General features: G+C 42.7%; 1 protein-coding gene across 1 annotated transcript in view; it reads left to right on the top strand.

The window, feature by feature from the left end:
* Nucleotides 1-639: 639 nt before the first annotated feature.
* kcnk12 (potassium channel, subfamily K, member 12) overlaps nt 640-24,141 on the top strand; it is a 38,589-nt gene continuing 15,087 nt past the window's right edge. The window contains exon 1 of the mRNA XM_020654555.3: nt 640-1,949. Within this exon, the coding sequence (XP_020510211.2) occupies nt 1,610-1,949 (340 nt within the window). The 5' untranslated portion in view covers nt 640-1,609. The remainder of the gene's footprint in view (nt 1,950-24,141) is intronic.

The raw sequence follows: 24,141 nt of genomic DNA, 5'->3' as shown, positions 1-24,141 counted from the left end.
TCTTCTGTGCAATAGGGGGGCTCCAAGGTTAAGGTTGTGAACCACTTCTTTATAAATAGTTAAAACTAAAAAACTAAAAAACTAAAAAAACAAGCCCTTTCCATTAATAAATCTGTGATATTTTTTTGACTTTTTTTAAGCATTAATTAAAACATGGATGCCATGGCATCACTATTGGATCACTTTTGATTTCATTACTTGAAGTATAATTTGTAGCAGTATGAAACATTATGTCATTAGAATATTCAATAGTGGTTATTATAGTGTGTGCATGTCCAAGCGGGCAGCCCAGGTTCTAGTCCAGCCTGTGGCGCCCCTACAGCCATTCCCCACTCTCTCTCCTCCAGATGTCTGACTCTGAATCCACTGTCCCTCTTCTTTTCTTTTTTTTAAGAATTAATTTCATGTTTTGGTCATTGCATGTCACTTAGAACATTACATTGAAATGTCTCTTTAAATAAATGTCTGTGACTGTGTGAGCTGTACTTGGTTTCTTCTGATAAACCATCCATACTGACTAAAAATATACAATCAGGATTAAGTTCGAGGTAACGATGCAAAATTGAGATTTTGGGAATATTGAGATTTTATTTGAAAGTGAGACAGTTTCATGGCTTCTTTCACTTTATGATCTGAATGCTTTCTCCATAACTGATGACTTCTCCATATCCCATCTTATTGTTCCAGCTCCGTGTTGAATATGTAAGACACTTATTGAGCAGCTTAATTCCTTAGTGTGTATTTGCTTCTGCATGTGAGTCCAGTCTACAGTGAGTGTGTAAGCTCCTCAGTGCGCATGGCACGAAGTAACGCGGCTGCTCTCCAAGTGAACATGTAGATCTGTTATCTGAGGACTACCTCATCTAAGGACGCACGGGGATATACTGCTTCTCCTCAGCCCCTCTGCACAGCCTGAACGCCTCATTCAATCTGCTGTTTTTTTTCCCTTTTTTAAAGTGTCGGGATGCTGTAGCCTCCAGTTCATATAGCGAAGAATGATCTCACCATATGCGCTGACAGGATGTTATGTGCCAAACATGAAAAGCTGCAGATCCACACTCTGAGCGAGCCTTGAGGATAGATGACTTTATCTGAGGACATGATCGGGATTTAGATGTGTAACTTGCAGGGATTCGTGCGTCCTGCTGGTCTTTTGCTGTGAGACATTTTTGGTGCAGGGGACACCAGAGGATACTACCACACCACTGCTTGCATTTTGGACAAAGAAGCGTTCGGCGCGCGCCTGGTTGGATTTAAGCTGCAGTCCACTAAAAAAAAACACTAACTGCATTGCAACAACTATTCAGAAAATGTGTCTGATAAGAAACCGTGCGCCTGCAGCTTTCCTCGTGAACTCTGTCGTGGATGTACAGACTTAAAATCCACAAGTGGAGCGTTTTTTTTCTCAGCCTCTCCGCTTTACGTAATCTCACTTTACAACTACAATGGGACAACGTGGAGGGCTCGCCAGTGGAAATGTTGCCCTCAGAAGAAGTGCAGTGAGAGAGCAGCAGGACAGTGACTTCCAGGGGACACCTGCAGCGGAGTGAATGCCGCCTCCGATGTGGAGCTTGTCGCTGTCCGACGCGCGCCTGGTGCTGAAATTTGGATGATGCCTGGCCAGCGACTGCAAGACTGCCGCTCCCTGCACCTGAACGAGGACAACGGGCGCTTCGTGCTGCTCGCCGTCCTCATCATCCTGTACCTGCTGTGCGGCGCCGCGGTCTTCTCGGCCATCGAGAGGCCCTCCGAGCTGCGGGCTCACGGCCGCTGGAACGGGACGCTCCACAACTTCAGCGAGACCTTCAACATCAGCCTGCAGGACCTCAACTCCTTCCTGCGGGAGTACGAGGCTGCCATCGCCGCCGGGATCCGGGCGGACGCTCTGAGGCCACGATGGGATTTTACAGGAGCTTTTTATTTTGTTGGAACTGTGGTGTCGACTATAGGTTGGTGATCTATATGCAGCATGTTACTAATTCCCCTGACCTTTATTTCCATTTTGGTTGAAGGCATACTTGTTAAAAACATGCACTATTTCATATGAAACCATGTGTTTCCAAGCACATAGTAAGAGAGGATAAAAATCAACAATGCATCAGTTTACACAATTAAGATAATATGATTATTTTACTAAGTGGGGGTGGCATTGGCAGCCAATTTGAGGACCTTTTCTCTCAAATTAACATGCATAACAATAAGTTACATAATTAATAATTATATGTGTCCTGCTTGTTAAATAACCTCATTATTAGTGACAGTCTGGATGGGAAAAGGAGTGGAGCTTCCATCCCTCAGGCTGCCTCTTTCCACTGGTTGTACATACAGAATAACAGATTAAGATTTTTTTGTTTTTTTCCACTCATGTGTTACATTTTGGCTGCGAGGGGACTCTGGCAACGGGGCGACATCTGACTCGCCTTGCATGCCAGGAACGGCACACTCATCTCTGGCTATAGGACAGCACCCATGGGTGCAGTCTCTCGCTCTTTTTTTTTTGCCACATTTCCATTCAAAAACCGGCCGGAATGTCAATGAGAAGCCCCGTCTGCTCCCCCCCCCTCATTTTTAACATTTACTCGTGCGATAGGTCAGAAAAGAGCAAGTGTCCCTCGCAGGGCAGCCTGAGGGCCAATGGTGAGCTGCACTGCATGCCTGATGGACCCCAACGCCCGCTTGGTTGTATCCTCTGCCCCTCCCTCGCTGACTGCTGGAGAGGCGTGAGGGAGTGAGGGAGTGAGTGTGGATGGGTGAACAAATAAACAAGGTCCAGGTGATCACTGGAGCTGACAGTATCCGTCTATCTCTGACCTTGCGCTGAAGACACAAATACACAAAACATACACTCTGGGATGCCTCCAGCTCCTCCGGGTAATTGAAAGCAGGGGGTGTAGGGAGTGATAAGGAAAACTGATGGCTCCACAGGAGCAGGAGACCTGTCAGAACTTTATTTACTGTAGACCTGTCAGGAGGAGAGCTTTATTGGCCCCCTCCACTTTCTGCTCTCAGATACACAGACGCAGGAGGGTAAACCACAGCAGCTGTGTTTGTGTACATGTCTGAAGCAAGTTGAATCTCTTTGTGCTCCAGTTGTCATGCAACAGCGCAGTCGTCCCCTAGCCTAGCGGATCAGATAAACTGACTCAGCTGCTTGGGGGGGAACAAAGGATGATGTCTGTCTGCAGGTTTTTGTCTTTTTCCTCAGACTTGCACTGGGTTTTCTGTCTGGATTTCCGTCTCTCTTTGATCTCCTCCTCTTCCCCCCCTTCCCTCTGGCTTGTGTGCTACTTTTTCAACACGCTTGTGAGCATGTGGATATAAAAGGGATTTTTGAGGGGGCCTCCCCACACATCTCTATCAGCCTTGGCATCCCCTGTGCACTCTGCATGCTCCTCCCTGCTCTGACTCTGCTGCAGGTTTTAAAATCAGCAGTGACACTCGACTGCTCCCCTTGATGCGCCTCCACACTTTTTACTTTGAAGCATGAAAAGTAAGGCTGCGGCCAGTTGAGGCACTCGTTTACACAGAGGTTTGGACAGATTTAATGGTTGTTTGTGTTGCAACTAGTGTTCTGTTTTCCAGCTTCAGGACAAACAGGAAACAAAAAAAACCCAACATATCTCAGCTTTGCCTAAAAAACTAGTTTTAACAAATGCAGTCTGGTTAATCATCTGATGGCAGTGTAGCCTTTGGGAGGGACTGCATGTTTGTCTCGAGCTCTGCTGCAAGCATTTCCTCACATAAGTGACATCAAGGTTATTCAGGGCAAAACCTCTTTTAACCTGAGGTACTTACAAACCCAACTATTAACTTGAGACACAAGAACAGAGTTGGAGTGTAGAAGCAACATCTTTGATTTGAGCTGTGTCTACTCACTGTAAAGTAAACATGTTGTAGTGGTGTCCGAATTCTCCAAGTGAGCATGATCATGTACCTGTGTACTCCACTCATTGTATCCCACAATGCATTGTGAAAAGTAGTGTACAACCGATGGTCACTATTCAAGCAATATATACCAGCATGCATTGCGTTTTAAAGATATTTCATGAGCTGGGAGTGCTGTTTAACCCTCTGACTGACGAGAGGAGGACCACAGAAACACAATAAAGTTCATATTAGGAGCATTTTTTTTAATTTTTTTTTTTAAGATTTATTTTTGGGCTTTTTGTGCCTCTAATCGAGAGATAGGAAAGTGGATAGAGTCGGAAATCAGGGAGAGAGAGAGAGTAGGGAATGAAATGCGGGAAAGGAGCCACAGGCTGGATTTGAACGTGGGCCGTCCGCTTGGAAGACCACAGCCTCCATACATGGGGCGTGCGCACTAACCACTGCACCACCAGCGGCCCATATTTGGAGCATTTTTTCTGAAATCTGCGATCTGTTTCAATCAAGAAAGATTGTCAGGGAAGTAACAGCAGTTTGATGATGGTTTGAATGATGATGACAAGCACACGACCTTTGAGCCTAAATAAATGAGTTTAGGTTATTCTCGATTCTAGGCCGTATTGAGCTGCAAGTTTTTGTTTTGCAACAACAATGAGGGAACTGTGGGCGAGTAGTGTCTGACATGTTTTTTGCAGAATAAGTGCACGATATAGTCCACTACATATAACTCACTATATAGTGAAAAGGGAGGAGGGAATGAGTGAGAGATTTCTGCTTGGTTTTATCTGCCCCTTAATGCCAAAATCTGTTCAAAGAGCTCTCTACAATAACACGTTTTCATCAGATGATGACCTTAATGGTTCCAGGATAGCATTTTAAGGCTGGTGCAGTCCACCTTTTTTCGCTCCACATGGACTCTTTACCTTTACATAACCAGCGCCTGCAGAAACACTAAAGGACAAAACGACTCATACTCCAAATGGAAAGAAGAACGCTGCCCACACTGACAAACTTGTCCTCTGTTTTCAGACTCTGCAGATTTCTCTTCACAGAGACACAAAAACATATGCAACAGAATCAGCTCTTTGTTTTTTTTAATTCTTTACAACTTAAGCTTTCCTCTGAAAACTCAAATCTCATCACAGAGTCCACTCAGTAGAAGTTCTTGAGCTTTTGATCGTCTCACATTATCCTTCCTCAAGAGATTTTCTCGGCCCAGTTGTCATGAAATTGTCGATTTTTTCTTCAAATTTCCATTTCCTCTGAGCACTTTAAGGACTGAAAGGTTCAGATGTGTATTACTGTCCTTGCAAAAAGCACTTTTAAAATGTTGTGCTGGAGGTTTTCACTCAAACTTCTTCTGCAGTCGCGCAGGTGTCATGGAAATGTCTCAGCTGGCAACAAAACAAGAAGAGATGTTTCAAAGGTCACGGACTTCCTGTCAGCCTCAACTTTTCAGCCATGTGGCGGGCACGGCTGGACATTTTAATATATACTGGTTGGTCTTACAGTCAGTTCCCCAACACAGCCTAGACTTTAATATCCCAACAACCATTGGAGGTATTGATGTGGCATTTAGTACAGATTTATTTGGTGCTTCGAGAATGAATCCAGCTGACTTTTCTCTAAATATCTTCATCAAACAAGAACAGAGATTCAATCAAATCTGATCTGATTCATGGTTTGGCGTTACATTATGCAGAGACCAACACACACAGGGCCCCAGAGGATGAATCCTGAGGACATTGGGGATCCTGTGAATTCTTCTTAAGTGCAGTGGAATATTCTGACATCTCTATGGTACTCGAAAGTATGAAAAAAATGAAAATTGGCATGCTATGCATTTCCGATAATACATCCATGGTTAGCATGAATATGTTGCCATTGCCTCAGTTAGCATGTTAGCATCATTATTACCATCGAGCTTGAAGCACAGCTGTGTGTAAGTACAGCCTGCAAAAATGGCAAATAGTCTATGTTCTTCACTCACACTGTCTTTTAAAACTTTGGAAAACTCAAAGCGTTTAGGCTACACACCACATTTACTCTCTTGTACACACAAGCATACACCGATGGTAGAAGCTGCTGTACAAGATGCCAACCTGCCCATCAGGATCTAATCTTTGTCATTCACACACCAACGGCTCAGTATCTTGCCTGAGGAGGACACTTTTTGAGATGTTGATCAAACAGCAAATCTTACGATCAGCATTTTCTCTGCAAACCCAAAGTGCTGCCAGCGTGGCTGTTGAGGCTCTTGTTGTTGTTTTGTCTCATCTCGTTGAAGCCTTGGATCGAAGAGTTTGTGTTTTTGTCAGCATCAAAACTCTAAGATGGGTTGTCCTGCCCTACATCTTCAGACGCAGCTTTACTGTAATCACGCTCATTAAAGAGGGCACAAGAGTTTGTTCCTATTCAGAAGAAAAGCTATTTATAGCGCGCCAGGCTGATTGATAGCTGCTGCCTGCCAATTAGGACGGCTCTCTGTGGCCGTTTGCAGGGCCCGTTGGTCTAATTGTAAGTTACGGTAATGACATTTTGGAGGGAGCGCTGTGTTGCGTTTGAAGTGGTTCAATGGGAACACTCATCGAAAATGCAAGAGTACTTACTGATGGCTGTTTGATCAGAGACTTTTAACTTGTTAAGATGAAGTGGGACCAACCAGTTATGGCAGTTAGTGGTTTGGCAGGTTTTTTACATAATACTCAGCTGCGAGTTTGGATTGTGTTCTGGGCTATTTATTCCAGGGGATGGACTCGACTCGCCTCCTCTTGCCCCTGGCAGCCACTGCTGCAGCTTCTTGCTCCATCACAAGATTATCCGCCCACTCAGAGAAGCCACAAAAGCTAGACAAAGCAAATAGGACAGTTTAACAAACAGCACAAAAACAGACATTCGGTGCAGTTTTGTCCTTTAAATGAGGCACATTTAACCACCAGGCAGTTGTCAGGAGAGGGCACAGTTAGGAGAAGATGACATCCTGCTAAACCCTGACTGCATGGAACTGGTGCTGCTGTAAGATGACAGCGTGATCTTCTCTAAAGATTCACAGGGACAGGCATCGTCTCTTCCCTCTCAAAAGCGTTGATTCTAGGATGAACTGTGATATTCAAAGGGGCCTCATTAAGCTAATAGCCGTATTGTGATGTACAGTCTCAGTTAAGACTGCAAAGAGAGGTGTTGGAGCAGCTGTATGGTTTCCCTTCTCTTCTGGGTTGCTGTTTGTTAGTGTCACATCAGTTTGTATGAAAAATACCTTTAAACATCAATATTGAAATCACATGGTCCTGTGTGTGTGTTTGGTATTGACTTTGTTTCCAATAACAGCGTGCATGGGGTTTTCAGCAAAAGCAGCCAAAACTAAAGAGAAAACCTGAAAAACTGCTGAACACAAAAGAGCATCCAATAACTTGAGAGACAGATTATTCCCTCCAGCGTTGGTCGAGAACAAAAAAAAACATGAATCATCTGTGACTGCTGATATCACATGAAATTTGTTTGTACAGTTTTTCAAAGTTTTATCCAAAAGGCAACTTGGCATGTTTGATGTTCTTAAAGATGTTTCACATCTCATCAAAAGGCTTCTTCAGTTCAGATCTAGAGAAGCCTTTGGGGATGGGAACCAGTTTCCTTTTGGTTACAGTTTTGAATTATTAGATGCTTTTGAAAAATGGAGAGAGGTTAGAACGCAGAAAGGTTACGATGCAGAGCTGGCTAAACGCTGACGCTTCAGTCTCCGCGACATGGCAACCTGCATGCTCACTGACTCAAGGGAGGAAGGGGGGCGGGTGGAGACAGCTCTCTCTAGTAGTACCCATTTTAAACACTAGGTGTCAGAGTCATGTATTGGTCCTTTAAGCATGAGCTCCCTTTTGCTTAAGTTTCTTCACATTCCCTTTAAAGTATAAAATGTGACTTAGATGTCCAGTCGATGTCACACTTTAGCATCAGTCTCTCAAACTTAAACAAAACTTCTCTTTGGCCACGCCTCCTCTGTCCCTCTGTCCCCCCTCACCTCCATGTCCCAACATTCAAGTTTGAGCCGAGTCCAGCCGTTTGAGGGAATCTCCACAGGTTCTGTGTTTGCATCCCAAAGTTGGTTGGAATTATATCTTTTTAGTTTTTGGACCAGAGATCTTTTCTTCAGTTTGGAAAGTCTGTTGTTTCTTCTTCAGTTGAACTCTTGCAATGACACTCTGCAGTTATGCCTCTGCAAGCAGAATTAGTGAGTGGGTGGGGCCATTCTCTTCCCCCAAGTGGTTGCAGGGCTAACCCACAACTATCACGCATACTGTGCCTTACGTCAGCGCCACGTTTTGCTCCATCTGATGGCCCGTGCACTGCCCCACTGGGTCTGTATAAAAACATGCATACAGCGTGTTGATTTGTCATATGAGGTAGATTTGCTGTTCATTCGGTTCCTGTCTTGACGTAATGTTGATACAGTGATGGAACTTACATTTGGGAGTCTGTGTATTGTCTTTTATTTTGAAATTGACCAGATGTGCGTTTCCTCGTCTGCCTTCCTCTCTGGGTCGTTCTATTCTGTTCAGCTTGACGAGTGCTTGCAGCGTGCTCTGTCGAAAATAGACTTATTGGTGTATATTTGAATCAGAGCCACTGCTGCAAAGCTCCAGATTTTGCTATATTAATGTAAAGAATGTCACATATTACAACTTTAAGTCATACATGTATTTCAGTCTTTTTTCACTCAGTTCATTCAAAACAAACTCAGAGAGCATTTTACCTCTAAAAGTCAAGCCATAGAGCCGAAATACATTGTTCCTCTACATTTGCAGAATCGGAATGAGAATTTAGAAATTGCCCGTCTGTGTTTAGGATCTCAGATTTATGTGCAAAATCACATCAGGCACGTTAGTGTTCCCCCCCCCCGAGTAAGAGACGATGCATCATCCTGTCTTGTTTTGTGTAACTCTGCACCATGTAGAGGCTGAGAAATGAGTACAGACTCAGCGAACAGTCTGCAGAGTCCAGTTAATGAACACTAGCTCTGACCCTCTGCCTCCGCTACACAAAGCCAAAGAGGACATGCCTGTAAAAATATTTGAGTTGCTGTGATCAAGAAAGTGATTATTTGTGATCAAACAAACAGAAACAAGCGTGTTCAAATTAATTAATCATACTTTTGACAACCCAAACAACACTAAACGCTTATTATGTCATGCACGTCCTCTCCGTTGTTGTGTCACTGTGCAGTGTGAGTAAACAACAAGTCGAATGGTTTAGTCAGTTTATCGTCCTCCTCCACTTGTGCCGTTGTTAAAAAACTGCCGATTTGAAACCTTTGTGAGGGCTGTGTGACTATTACACGCCTCCCTGACCAGAACCCATGTATCCCTGAATGAAACTGCAAACCAAATGTTGCTCTCGGCACCGTGCTCCGTCTTGTAAAATTCACATCTCACAGAGGTTACAAGACAACAACCACCTGGACTAGCAGAGCGTGCATTTTGGCATTCAAGCAGCTTGAAATGTCACATGATAGACAGCGTGGATCCCTGGAGGCAGGTTGTGTTTTTTTGCTTTGATGTCGTGTTCTTGTTTAGATTAACCGCTCGGTGCTGGGACAGAAACCATCTGTGTTGGTGTTACTGTTGGTGTATGTTAGAAATGTGCTTTCAGGAGGCGGGAGGGAAAAGGTTTGCAATCTGTGAAAGAAGATTCATCGATATGCAGTAATGTTTCACACTTCTTCTCGCCTTCTGTCTCTCACTTAAAATAATGTTTCTAGACATTCACAGACCGTCTTAACTCCTGTCTAACATCTGGATATCCTGTCTGACATCTGGAAATCTAACTCATCTTATGTCTATAACAAACAATGTAGAAACATTGTAGAACCGTTTTTGGTACTATGTTAATCCTGAGCAGCTACCTCTAGTGTTGAAAAGTAAAGCCAGCGTGGAAGTGCAGTTCCTCTAGTGTCCACTTGAGGCAACCTGCAAAAGCCCCTGACATCCCGTACACACCCAATGTTCCAATGGCAATTTTTACAGCAGAAATAAACATATTTACAGCCTGGCACAAAAAACATTTTCTGAATATTAAATTTATTTATCGGGACCAACTGTACAGGGAGTGAACATTTTGTAAGATAGTTGTTTAAAATTAGGATAGGAAAGGAAGATAGGATAGTACTTTATTGATCCCCAGAGGGGAAATTCAGGCGTTGCAGCAGCACAGACAAGTAAGGTCATACGAAATACACATTGAACAGAATAGATTAGATAAGATAAATAAAAATAGGGGTTACAAGTACAAAATGAATGAAGTTAATTATGCAGGGAATTGAGACAGTATGTGCAGGGAATGGCAAGATAACTGAGGGATAGTTATGCATCAATTGGGGCGTGACTGATATACATTACAACACTTCATTGTCCCCCATATGGTTGGTACACAGGTATACATATACTGTATGATAATGTAGCACAGGAGGAAACATGTAACATATAACTGTGAGTGGACGTGTTGTTCTCGTTTCTCAGGAGCCTTAAGGCCAGCCTTAGCTCCACCTCTTTGACTGTTACTTGACCAAAAGTTGGGTTGGGTCCGGGTTTGAATCCGACCTGTGGCTGCTTTCCTGCACGGCACTCCTCACTTTCTCTCTCTGTCTCGCCCCAATTTCCAACTCTATCCACTGTCCTGTCTCTCCACTTAAGGCTCAAACATTAATCTTGTAGATTAAGTAGACCACTGCGTCAAGTTATGGGAAGATTGGAAGTTTTAAGTTTCCCTGTTGGTTCTCAAGGGAGATTGGAGCGAGTGGTGAGTCAGCTTCGATTCATAAGCTCTCTCAACTTCTTTGGTCTAATAATAAATATCTCCAGTCAGCAAAGACCACAAAAACATTTTTATTCAATAGGAGAAATTGGGGTTAGATTGCTCACTTGACTGGAAATGAGCTAGCCACAAGCCACGTGTCCTGCATATACGGTGTTTGCTGACCCTTCAGTCCTCTCCAGCTCCTGCCTTTGGTTCCAGGTCCATCCTTTGGTTCCAGGTCCATCCTTTGGTTCCAGGTCCATCCTTTGGTTCCAGCTCCGTCCTTTGGTTCCAGCTCCGGCCTTTGGTTCAAATATTGTCACTCATGGCTCCAGAAATCCCACATGGCAACAGCCAAAAAAGCTGAATTCAAGGCTTCAAAAAATGCAGCCAACAAAACAAACTGATGATGTCATTGAGGCTATGCCCAAACATTCCTGCAGACTGACAATTCAACTGTTACAAAACAGAGTATACGCGCGAGTTACACAAGCAGTAAGCCGGTCATTGTGACTCTTTTTCTTTACCTCATCTCTGCTGCTGCTGACGTCTTTTTTTCACCCCCCCCCCCCTCTCTTTAGATCTCCTGGGCTGCTCTGTGAAATCACAGACTCAGAGAAAATGTCACTGTTAAAAATGGAAAACAGAGGGACCTTCAGCCACATGAAAGGCACTGGGGGTCGCTTCAGATTGTGTGCAGTCCAAAAGCTCAGCACAAAAATGTTGTCCCCAGTGAGGCAGAGGAGCCAAATTGCACCGCTGCTGCATGGACGGTCCACGAGGCTGTGACTAAATGAACCCAGTTGCTGTGTTACATGCCTGATTTCTACCTTAAAGCTGCACCAACCAAGCTGTTCTGTTTTATTTGGATAGAAGAAGACTACTTTAACTGCTAAGGTTTACAACCCACAGATAAACTTACACCCAACTTCAATGATTCTTATTCGTCTATACAAGCCTACATGTGTGATGTTTTCTGAAACAAATTATTGGTGAGTTTTCTATAAGCCTTAAACATTAGGCAAAATTAAAGCATTTGTAGCAGACGTCTATACTATTCTTTGTAATTGTATCATTTAAAGGCCGCTTATTCCCCTCATCTTCACCTTTCATGTTGTCAGTCTGTGAAACCTTTAGAGCAGCTTTGCATGATTTGCAGCTCAGACAACGTCTCGGTGGCCTCAGTACAAAAAAACCCATTTCAGCCTTTGCCTGAAACGGTTCATTTTAGCTGCTGTCTCTTTAAAGAGGGGGTCCCAAAGAGCCCACTTTCTTCTGATTGGCCGGCTCTCTGGAAGCCTTCTGAGGGGCAGAATGCTGCAGGGCTGCCAGGGGAGGGCTGCTCTCCACATTGGGAGATGAGAGCCCCCGTGTCAGCTTACATAGATGCTTGAAGCCGTCTTGTGAGATTCTTGATTTTATATCAGGGAACTGTCACATGATAAGTCCGCTGCAGCAGACTTATCCTGGGATTACTCCAACACACGTTTACCTCATGATCTGACACTTTGCCCACGTTGAGTATGAGCTGAGAGTCCCAGATGTTTAGCCTGTTATTCAGTGTTTTTACTGGTTTCATTTTCTGGTCAGTGTATTTTAGAAATAAGGAGACCTCTGAGGATGATTCAGCTTTAGTAAAAACACTTTGTGGACAAGCCTTTAACAACAGCTGAGTTTCCTGGCAAGCAGCAATCTGCAGTGTTGAAAAATGAAGCTAATGTAGAAGTGTAAAAACTTGCAGTACCTCCAGTGTCCATTTAATCCCCATTAAGGTCTCATGTAAAAACTCAAATTTTGACAGAAGAAATATACCACCAAGGGGTGAAGATTCTTACAACTCGTCCGTTTTGAAGATATTAAGGCTCAGAGTTATTCACAATTTGCATACCTATGGTCATGGTTGAGTTGATTGACAGCTGGGTGTGCTGTATCTGTTCACCAGGAGGCTCAACTCTTCCTCGTTGTCTGTTTCTAGATGGATCAAAAGTTAGCATTTACGATATGGCGACCGCCATTGTTGAGCTACAAAACCCCTCTTCAGAAACCAATGGGTGACATCAGTGACGTTTCAATCATGTTTTATACTCTCTATGGCAGCAGCTCATCTTGCAGAGCCACCTCTTCCTCGACCAAAGAAGATGTTTTTTTTAGATCATTAAACTGCTCTATGTAGGGGGTTAACTTGGGTCAACAGGTCAGTTTGTTTTGGACCTCACTTTGTAAAGTTTACAGCCTGTCATGCTTGTGCTGCTGCCGTGCTCTGTGAACAATGACTCTGCTAAGAATTAAAAAAGTATTCAAATGACAAGACGTGAGTCAGCTCTGGGTTTCTCTCTGCTGCTGATTCAATCTTGGACCTTTCACTGCAGCTCTATCCGGTCACTGCTGCTCTCACTCTTGTTTCTAGCTGCAGCAGGACGCCGTCTTCAAAGTCACTCACCAGAATCAAACAAATCAATCAGATGGGAACCACAAAAAGTAGGAGCAACATTTCCTCTCAGTCCATCTAATAGAGCTCAGCAGTGACCACCCACTTTTTCAGACGCTCTAGTTCGGGAAATAATTTCTCCATTCAAATCCTCCATTGACATTTCAGAAAATCCTTATGTCAATATTTTTAATCCTGGAAAAAAAAGCCAACCAGCTACCTGAATACTCCTGACTATAAAACATTTGATTCAGCGCAAAAAAACAATTAGAAAAATGGAAAAAAAGGCACAGACTTAGTACATAATTTTTTTCCAGGAATGAAGGAACTACGCATCCCAGAATCCATTGCGATTTTTTAAAGAGACCCAAAATTGGATAGTTTGGTGCGCTTTAATCTGAAAGTACAAGGACCTTCTTTCTACATTCATCTATCTTGTAGTATTTATATTGTTAATCATAGTTTATTGTAAACATTTCCATGGTAACCGCGTGTCTCCACCAATCAGACACTCTAGGATCATGGGTAACGTAGTTCCATTTCCTGAGATCAAGAATAAACCATGATGACATGACGATGATGATGACTTGTGTCTTCTACAGGAGCATTATAAACCATCGTTTCACACTCAGGTAGCACGTGGTCAATCGAAACCGCTATGGAGAAAATTAATGGGACTTTGACTTCTGGAACCACGCCGTTGAGCTCTTTAGTTGGAGACATAAATCTGTGTGGACGTTAGTGATTGACCAACCAACCGACCTACCGGCCCATTTTACAGCTAACATCCTTAAAGAACAAACAAACTAAAATTACTTGATGCTTAAATTAATGAATACTACATTAATTCATAATGGTTATATACATAGTAATATATTTTTAAAATGTATTATTTCCCAAACTAAAACAAGATTTACTTTAAATTTAATAAATTTAATAAAATTAATAAATATATGCTCTCGATATGTGATTAAAACATCCCCACTCTTTCTGAACCCTCTCCCTCTTCCTGACTGGGTGCTTCCAGGTGATGAGTGCAATAGAGCATGTGCGTGTGTGTGTGTGTGTGTGTGTGTGTGTGTGTGTGTGTGTGTGTGTGTGTGTGTGCAAAGGCAGACCTGCTGAGAGGCACAGGCTTCAATAAATCCCATCCTTAACTGCTGCTGTACAGGATGGCTGTACACACCTCTGTGCTCTGTCTCAGCGGGTCATAAATCAGCCCCGGCTCTCGCTAAAAGTGCGTCCTCGACTTAACTCTCAGGCTCAAACCATCATGGCTGAGAAGTGATACCAAGATCATTTTAGAGGACACAGCAGATTTGCCGGGCTTCCTCCTCCTCCTCCTCCTCCTCCTTTTTAAACTGATTAGCATTTCACTGATTCTGCTCTTTGCAAAGAAAAGACAAGGAGCAAATAAACCCTGTGTGCCTCTGACCTGCTTCCTATCAGGCCTTATTTCCACTTCCTATTCTGGTGTTAATATTTCCGTCATGATCACTCGAAATTAGCACTGGTGCTGCTGATAATGCTGACTCGCAGCTACAAGAGTTGAAACTTCCCCCCCATAAGCAGAAAAGTCATTCTCCACAAACTTTTTGGGAGAGTTGGCAACCTTTGCCGCAGTGGAAAAGCATTGCCCTTTTAGTGGGAAGCCTGCATTGATATTGCCCTCCTGCTCCAGCTGAGCATCCGTTTGCAATTTGGAGGTTATTGATATTAATCTTTATCAATGATAATAAGCGAACAGCAAGTTGGCGAGCGGCGTTGTTTGGCAGCCAACGGTTTGTCAGCGTGAAGTACACGAGCACTTTGTGATAGAAAAGAGAGTCAAGAGGACGCGCTGCACTTTAGTATCTTAAATCCTTTCATGCTAAAAAACGTACTGAATTCTTTTGAAGCAAAAGATTTGTAGCTGATTAAATTTCATATTTTTTTAGAGCATCCTTCAAACCGGAGTAAGAACTGTATAAATCAATGTCAGACTTGGCAAAGCGAAGGCCCACATGACATTTGAGTACGACCTTGAATCAGTTAGACGGTTGATCATTATGATGTTATTACGAGATGGAAACAGTGACGGAGCCACTCTGTCATCCCTGAAGCTTGAAATGTGAATCATGCTAGTGGGAGTCATGGCTACGACATATTACACATCAGCTTTCAAGACAAATGGCTGAATGCCGAACCGTGGCCCCGCTCTTTTATGCTCTTGAAGGGCAAGTTTAAAAAAGAAAAAAAAGAAGAGTGATGTGCCAAGAGGGAAGACATTTACATTTTTTTTGTTAGACCTAACAGCAACCTTCAGAGCTGACTGCTAAGAGCAACAAAAAGCTGCAGTTCCTCGAGTGGCCACTTGAGGCTGGCTCCAAAAGTGAGTCAATCCTCATTAGGCTCCATGTTAAAATGGTTAACTTTAAGACAGAATTAAACATGTTAGCAACCTTGTACAGAAGTCGTTTCAATCTCCATAAATATAAAAAAATAAAATGACAATCTTCATGAAAAACCAAACAATGCCTTGATGATTGAAGTTCATCAGAGTTTTGGAGACGTTAGCCTTCTTCCAGAGTTTGATTCTGTGACAGCATCTTTGTTATGTCTTTGTACACATTAACTCCACAGTGATGTAATATACCTGGTGTGCAGGTCTGTGAGTTCACTATGCTGTCGTGGAAGCAGAGAAACAGCTGGAGGTGATGCACACACACACACACTGAGGGGGGAACACTTAGTCGTCCCATTACAGCTCTGTGACATTCACAGTGAAGCTGAAACATCACAGAGACGTCAATATCGCACCTTGAATAAGCAGTTTGAATCGTATTTTTTGTGTCTTCGGCCTGTAATTAACCAATTTTACCTGAGAATTGAGACCAATTCTGACCATTTATTTATTTCTGGATGCACGACTGATTTTGAATTTGGACTAAACTTTAGCTCGATGGTGCTTAGCTTTAATGTGCAGTGTAAAGGGGAGCACATGGGGGCTGATCACAGCCTGATCAGCTGCCTCCAAACCACTAGAAACTTTTCTGTCATGTGTGAAATTTTTGTTCAAACAGCTGCAGTCTCTCGCACAGTGAGAGCAGAACCACAAGCTGTTCCCCTGATATCCAGACTATTTTTCTTCCTGATTGCGACTGTACAAAATAGCAGACAGCGTCTGAAGCACCATTGCAACATCATCATGTCTGTTTGATGTGTCTTCCCCCTCTTATAATGAAAGATATGAACAAGAGAAGGAAACATCAGCAGACGTCCAGCTGCTAGAGGATATGTTTTATGATTTGTTAGCTTGTGTTTGTTGGTCAGCGTGTGTGCGGGTGAGAGGACGAGTGCTTTGACTGTGTTTGTGTTCAAACTGAAATGTACAGATCTGACTTCAGCTTCCGTCTGTGACCGTTTTCAAAGAAATCTTTGACAGTTGTCACGTTCAGTGTGAGTACTGATTCTTGAGCTTTGCTTGTGCATTGCAAATGGTCCAATAAGACATTTTTGATAATAGATTTCAATTCTTAATTCTTTTATGAATAATTACAAGACAAATTTGGCTCAATTAATTTGCTGGTTTATTAACTCTACACCAGAGCTTTGAGTATTGGAACCAACTGGCCATGATACTGGCCATGGTAGAAAATGTATCAGGATGAAACACAACAACACTCTTGTGTCTTTTTAATTTCAGAATGAAGTGTTTCTCTCGGGTAAAAATTTGATTTTCTGAGAGCAAATCGGATTGACAGACTGGATTTTTATGAGCTAGTGGTTCATTGCCATGCACACAAGAACCTAAATAATTCAAGAGTTCAACAGTTGTACGTCTCTTACAGTCATCTGGCATGCATTTTGATTTTTCATCATGCAAGATTTATTCTCCCTGGAAAACCACCGGGATCACACGTCGCTGAATGTGCTGAAACGCTTGTCTTTGGCCATGCCTTTACAAATTACCCAGCCTCCTCTGTTGCTGGCAGAGCCAAAGAGTGTCAGACTCATAGTGGGCACATTCAGTTAATAGAATATAGAACATTTGATTGCGTGCAACAGAGCATTGCTTCTTCATTTCTCTGAGGCGGTGTGATCCGTGTTTGATCCGAGATCATTATTGCAGCTGACAGTGACTGAGCGGCCCCTGACACTAATCAAGTTCCTGCACAGACTTAGTTCAGGGAGTTGTGCTTTCATATTAGTCCGCATGAAAAATCTTTAAACGGTACGTCAGCTGAACCTGAAGCATTTATGTCCTGCTGATTCCACAGTTCACAGGGGGCAATAGTACACATATTCCTTAACCCAGGAAGAGTGAAAATAACAGTGTGGAGGTGCTGAATCCATTGAAGTAAAAAGGAACAAGTGCAGCCTCTGAAAATTACTCACAGCGTTAAAGTTGAAAAGTGTCTCTCTGAGGGACATTTCTGCAGACTGTTTCTGTTTGAGCTAACTGAGCTCTACCGGTGTTTCTTCTGTACACATCCACTGGACGCCTGGAAACTTTCTGAAATATTCAGGGTGAACAGCAACCTGGACTTTTTCCTAACAGAATATTTTTTGCGTGGGAAGTCGGGGTGAGCTGATGTGTGAACACAGCTGGACATATGAAAATTCACAGCAAGCAAGTGCATGTTTGTAACGTCATGCAACTGGTGCAATCTTCATGCATGTAATGAAGCTGTTTGAAACTCTTTTCTGCTCGACCTGTATGATCTCCTCCACTGGTCCATTGATGCTGTGAATGCCATTGTAATCCAATAACAAGCAGCATTGTAACAGTACTGATCCGTTCACACACATTCAGAGCTTCAGCAATTTCAGGGTTCAGTGTCTTGCCGAAGGACAGTTCAACGTGTGACTGCAGGAGCAATTTGGATAAAATAAAACCCCGACTGGTTGAGGGATGACTGAGTCCACCAGTCAGTACGTTTGCATGCACAGTCAAGTCAAGCTGCTGTTATAGTTCGACCACTAATGTCACTAATTGGACCACTGTCCTTGTCCCGGTATATGATAGAATTAAATAAACCTGTCCATTCATGTTTAAATCAGTCTTGATGTTTTAAAGGCGTTCATACATTTGAAAATCAAAACAATCCTCTCAAAAGAAATGAAGCCAGCGTAAAAGCCTTTTTGAAAATGTAAGGAGTATAAATAGTAGACTGTAAAAGAAAAAGCTTGTCAAAAAATACTTTGGAGCGCTGATCGCCTAGCGGTTATGTTGAGCCCCCATGTACAGAGGATAGAGGAGGTGGGTTTGAATTCGACCTCTGCCCTTTGCTGCCCTTTGTTGTCCCCTGATCCTTCCTCCCATCACTTCCTGTCTCTCTCTTCAGCTGCAAAAAGGCCCAAACAGTTTTTTAGTATCTACTTTGTTACTTTCCATTTCTGCATCTGATGTCTTAAAATCTCCTCTGAAGTCTTTAGTGAAAGTCTCACAGTACATTTAAAAGTGTTGATATCACATGAAGGGTTACTGCAGGGATCTGAGGACGATAGTGTTTCTAAAGCACCACCTGGACAGGTGTGTTTACTTTAGGGAATCGTACAGGTCGGCTTTATGAAGCTGAGCTTTTATTCAAACACTGACTGTGCATACAGTGCGAGATAATAGGAAAAACAAGGACGTACCCTTTAGATCAATCAGGGAGAAGCTATCAGTCTGATGAGAGGAGGACTGCAGTCACATGAAAGGACAAAATCTGTTCTTAATGTTTGCAGATGGACGATAAAGCCCCACGAGTCCTCGTTCTATTTTATTTCATTATCGGTTTGAAATGCACTTCCTTATCTGTGAGGCTGCACGGCGATGTTATCCATGCATGTTGGAGTCTTTGCAGTTGTTTTTAAAAAAAATCTGCAAAGATGAAAAACAGATCAAAAAATGAAGCAGAATGAACAGCAGTAACTGTTGGCGCTGATCCCAAGACGATGCAGCATATTTGGACAACAAATCAATGCAGACAGCGGCGGAGTCATCAATCCTCCAGGCCCTCTTTTGCGAGTGAATCAAGCACTGAGATACAATTTAAAACAGAGTGGATTCAGAAACACAGAGGTTAAACAAAGCAGAAAATCAGAGAGAGAAAGTCCTTTTGTTTGTGCTTTATCTCGCACGTTTGTGTTGCTCTTATCTCGTTATTTGCAGGTCTGACCTGTAATTTGTACCTGCATTGACTCAGAACACCTCAGTCAATTATTTCTAATTATTGTACAGCCATGTGTGTCACGAAACACTCGTTATCAGAGCCTTGACATGCAGAACAGGCTGTGTTTACGTATTGCATGTATTGTGTGTGGGTGTGAAATTCAGAGCGATGCTGTTTTGCTTCAGCGTGCTATAGAAAATATTGCATGAGGAAGCTTCAGGTGTTTTATAAATATAGCTAGACCGAGATGAATTCAAAGCCTCTGGAAAATTGACTTGAATTAGTAAACATGCATTCATGATATCAGATTGATGAGTGAAAATAAACCGCTGCGGTTTAAGACTGTGTGGGCGGGTCGGATCTCATTTTGATAGACATCTACATGGCAAAAAGAAGCACAATTGTGCTTGTGAAATCTAGTGTGTTTGTGTTTTCTGAGAGTAGAAAGTAAAAGAAAAATTGAATGTAAGTGGTAACTGAATAGCGAGCCCACAAAATCCATATCATAGAAGTTAGCGTAACATGTGCAACATCAGCTGAAATGCCTTTATTTGTTCTTAAAGGTCACATATCCTCCTCCTCTTCTTCAGTGTAAATAAGTCTCAGAGCTCCTCAAAACATGTGTGTGAAGTTTCTTGTTCTAAATCCACTCTGATCCTGTATTTGATCATGTCTATAAACCCCTCTATTTCAGCCCTGCTCAGAACAGGCTGTTTCTGTGTCTGTACCTTTAAATATGTAAATGAGCTGTGTCTGACCACACCCCCTCTCTGGAAGGGCTTGGGGTGTACTCGGTGCTTTCTCGCTCCATGTCCTATTGTTTACGATGAGAAGCAGACTCAGAGGTTCAGAACAAACACCTAGCTGTGGGAGTGTCACCCACCTGGGGGAGGGGCTACTGCCCTTTGTGATGTCATGAAGGGAAAATCTCCAAACGGCCTGTTTGAGCACGTTCAAACTGGGAAATATGACGGCCAGTTGGTCTTATTTCTCTTGGACATTCAGGGAGCAAAAAACATACAAAAAAGCAACAGAGTCGTGCCGGTCATACAGCGGAAGTTGTCAACAGACTGTTGTCATAGAGACAAGAGGGACGTGCAGTGCTTTTCTTCTCAGAGCACAACAGTTCATGCAAGCAGTCCTGATCGCACAGCCAGCGCTTTTCTGCCCAGTACAAACGCTAGGTGGACAAAGGTGCTAATGTTGTACTCCTTTGAGATGTCCTGTATATAATTGCACAATAGATGCTTATTACATGGATTAAACTACTTTACGGCACTTTTAGCTGCTTGCTGTTTTCTACATAATGTATAAGTAACATATGATGAGGATGTTTTGGATTTGGTTCTTGGCAGCTTTAAAAAAAAACATCCACATATTTGACCTATTCTTCATTCAGGTTTCTGCAGTGCAAAGTGTTATTGTTCCTTTTATTATCCCGTCTGCCATCACTCCTTGCGGCTCCTCGGCAGATGGTGCGTTGATGCTGTCTCGGGGTCTGGCCATGTTTCTGCTTCCTCAGCCCTGTGTCCTCTCCGCAGACCCCCGCCACGCCTCCCCGTGACTAATTACTTCCTGTTCTCTTGCAGAAACACAGTCATCAGAAGGGAGGTGGCGTTCTCTGTTGCGGCTTCTATCAGGTCGATTTAAGACTATTCCCACCAGTGGGATACGCTTGGATTGACCTGGAGCTTTGTTTTTTTTAGCTTGTTAAGTGGAGACATGCACGGGCAATAGGAGGCAGAGATTAGATTTTTTTGCAAAGTTTGCAAAACGGTCTTACAATAAATCTTTTGGGTCCATTTCAGATACTGTGGGAGCCGTGTGACCTCGATGACTCTCTGCGACCTTCAGATTCAATACAGCTCAGAGAGACGAGTGAATGTACAGCTCGTGTCTTTCATTCAGACACAGGAACATGCCTGAGTGCCTATCCTCCCCCTTTATAACCCTATATAGTCTGACATGGTGGTACATTAGGAGCTGCACGCCCGCCCTTTATTGTGATTGTAGCTGTAGCCATTAAAATCAACCACGATTGTATTCACTCTATTATCACGGCCCTAAATGCAACATTTTCAGACCTAAGAATGAAATGTTCTCTTCTTTGTGATTGTCGACCTTGTGAGGTTATGTTCCAGGAAAAGAAGGATCAATGTCTGTTTCTGGATACTTTTTCTAAACGGTGTCAAATTTGCATCGACCAAACTTGCTCCCAAGGTGAACTCTTCTGAACTCGTCTACATCGAGTACAGAATAGATTATTCATCCTTGCTTTTTTACAGACGTGCTCAAACCTGTAAAGGGTAAATGTTCAAATAAGTGACTACAACCTCGAAGATAGAGAATAATACCTTTGTTCACTGTGACATTAAAAATGAAAAAACACATCCAAAAGCCAAAGAAGGAGAACCCAATCGATTAATCAGCCAGCCGATAATATCGGCCGATATTAGCAAATCCAGTGACAATCAGTATCGGCTAATTTTATCACAGATATGCACCGATATAACTCGATTTAATAACCAGTCAAATACCATTTCATTTGAGTTTCATTGTATTACTCTAGCCATTCTCATTCACCAGCAGAGGGCGCTATATGGATTACAACAAACATCATCACTCTCCAGAGTGTCGAGCGGTGATGCACGTACATGCTCAGTTTCTTTTCAGTTGAGCGACCATCTTGTCATCGTTATGAATCTTTCCCACAAGTGTTTGATAACTGCATTTGACGGATCAATACACTAACTGTGTATACCTTAATCTATCTAGCTCTACAGATCGAACATTTGTTGATATATCTGTATTGGATTTTTTATCAGTCGAGCCCTTCAAAGTCGTGCACTGATGGGCTTTGGCCATAGTTTATTTTGAGTGCTTCCCTTGTAAACTGCCCTGCTGCCCTAGTTACTCACTTGTGACCCAAATGAGCAGCTTAAAACATGCAGCCAACAAATGATTTGATTCCTTTATTAGACGCATTTGCTGAAAACTAATATGAATTGATAAGAAGTCGTTTTGCTACATTGGGTCAGCGTAAACAAACTAAACTTATCACTGATGTCTTTTGGTTTTAATGGTGAACTTACTGTAACTGCTGAATATAAGTCACAGCGGTAGATAAGAAGCAGTCTGGTTTGTTTGGGGTCTTCATGTGAGATAATTTCCACAGCTCAGACTAGTCTTCCCAGAGTTTGAGAAGGTAACAGACAGGGTATTAAGTTTGAAACTATTGAGAAAAGAACTGGCACATATTTGGCTCATCATCATTACATCGATTTGTTGTCTTAAAAAACAAAAGGCTCGTTGAGCCTTTCATCGTTGTAAAAAACTCTGAGAGTACATCATTGTAGCTGTTGTGATATTCTGATTATGAGCCTATTGAAAAATCATTCCGCCTGCTTCATTGTAAAGAAACACACACACACACACACACACACACACACACACACACACACACACACACACACACACACAGCTCTGGAATAACAGAAAATAAAAATCTCTCGCCTGAGGTAATTTCACCCAGTGGCCTTTATAGGTTAACATTTAATAGCTGCTGTTAACTCCGCTGCACTGCAGACTCTCGATAATGAAGTGTGTGCTGAGGGTTGTAGATCTGTGCAGATTTCTTTAACATCACAAGAGCGGCTATAGAGCTGATGACTGATTACTGCTGAGAGGAGAGCCGCTCTTCTAATGTAACAAATGAAATGAAGAGTCCGTCGACGAGCGCGTTGATTTATTTCTGCTATTTGTTTGCATCCTGATTTAACTCGATTTTCTTTTCCATCGCTTTATAACGAGTCCTCTTAATCTAAATTTGGATTTGATGGCTGCTGAGCATGTGTGATTTAAACTTGACCCAAATGCTCCAATCACTAGCGATCTATTTTTAAGTCTCCCTCTGCTTTTTGATTTCCCAGCAGTCTGATAACCGTCCGAGCATCTCCCCCCCCCCCCCCCCCCCCCCTTCTTCTTCTCTTAAATCTGTCAAATCGTAATTAATGGAAACTGATGGCACCATTTTCTGAATCTCCAGTGTGTAATTGTGTGTATGTGAGAATCATTAGCTATTAGAGCATCACATTATTTATCTACAGCGGCTCGAGAATACATGAATTAATGTGGTGAATAAATAATCGACCGAAGCTTTGATTTAATGGGATTAAACCCACATGTTTTTTTTTTCTTTTTCTGCTGGATTCAAACGACTCCTCTGAGGTCAGCAGCAGGAGCAGCAGGTTTGGACGGTGCGGCTCCAGTCGTAACAATTAAGAGTTTAAAAAATATCGAAATGACAGAAAGTCACCCGTGTAAAGCTTTAACAAGATACCAATTACTGCACTGGATGAAGACAAAGAGGGGAAAAGCTACCCGAGGGAAAAATCTATTCAAGCCACTTTGTTAAAGAAAAAAGTTCATCCTGTTCTTACCTCAGGTATTCAAATCAGGCATGGGTGAGATAATGTTGAAAAAGTCAACACCTGCATTATTAGACGGTTAAACTAATTTATATTTGTATTTTGTCGGCCAAAAATGCTGGTTTAATGGTCCCATATTATGCTTTTTCTGGTTTTATATGCTCTTTAGTGTGTTTTCCAAGTGTCCTGTGCATGTTTAGGCACATCTATGTGCAAAAATTCAAAGTCCGTGGAAACGCAGCTTCTCCTACGTCCTCCTGTTAGCTGTAGCATTAGCTGCATGTAACGCTCGGTTCTAGCACCCCTTGAAAAAAATTTGTCAGTCTGACGTCATTGTCAGTGTGATATCACTGATCTAAGCCCATTGGCTCGTTGTGGTAAGCCCTGCAGCTCATGTTGCACGCCCATTAACTTCTGTAGCACGCCCACGATATGCTGTAGCCTGCGGTAGCACAGTAGTGCTAAGGTGCTAATG

The sequence above is a fragment of the Labrus bergylta genome, chromosome 10 (genome assembly GCF_963930695.1).
Source record: "Labrus bergylta chromosome 10, fLabBer1.1, whole genome shotgun sequence".
Lineage (NCBI taxonomy): Eukaryota > Metazoa > Chordata > Actinopteri > Labriformes > Labridae > Labrus > Labrus bergylta.
The sequence above is the reverse complement of the archived record's forward strand: the minus strand, read 5'-3'. Positions and strand labels throughout refer to the sequence as shown.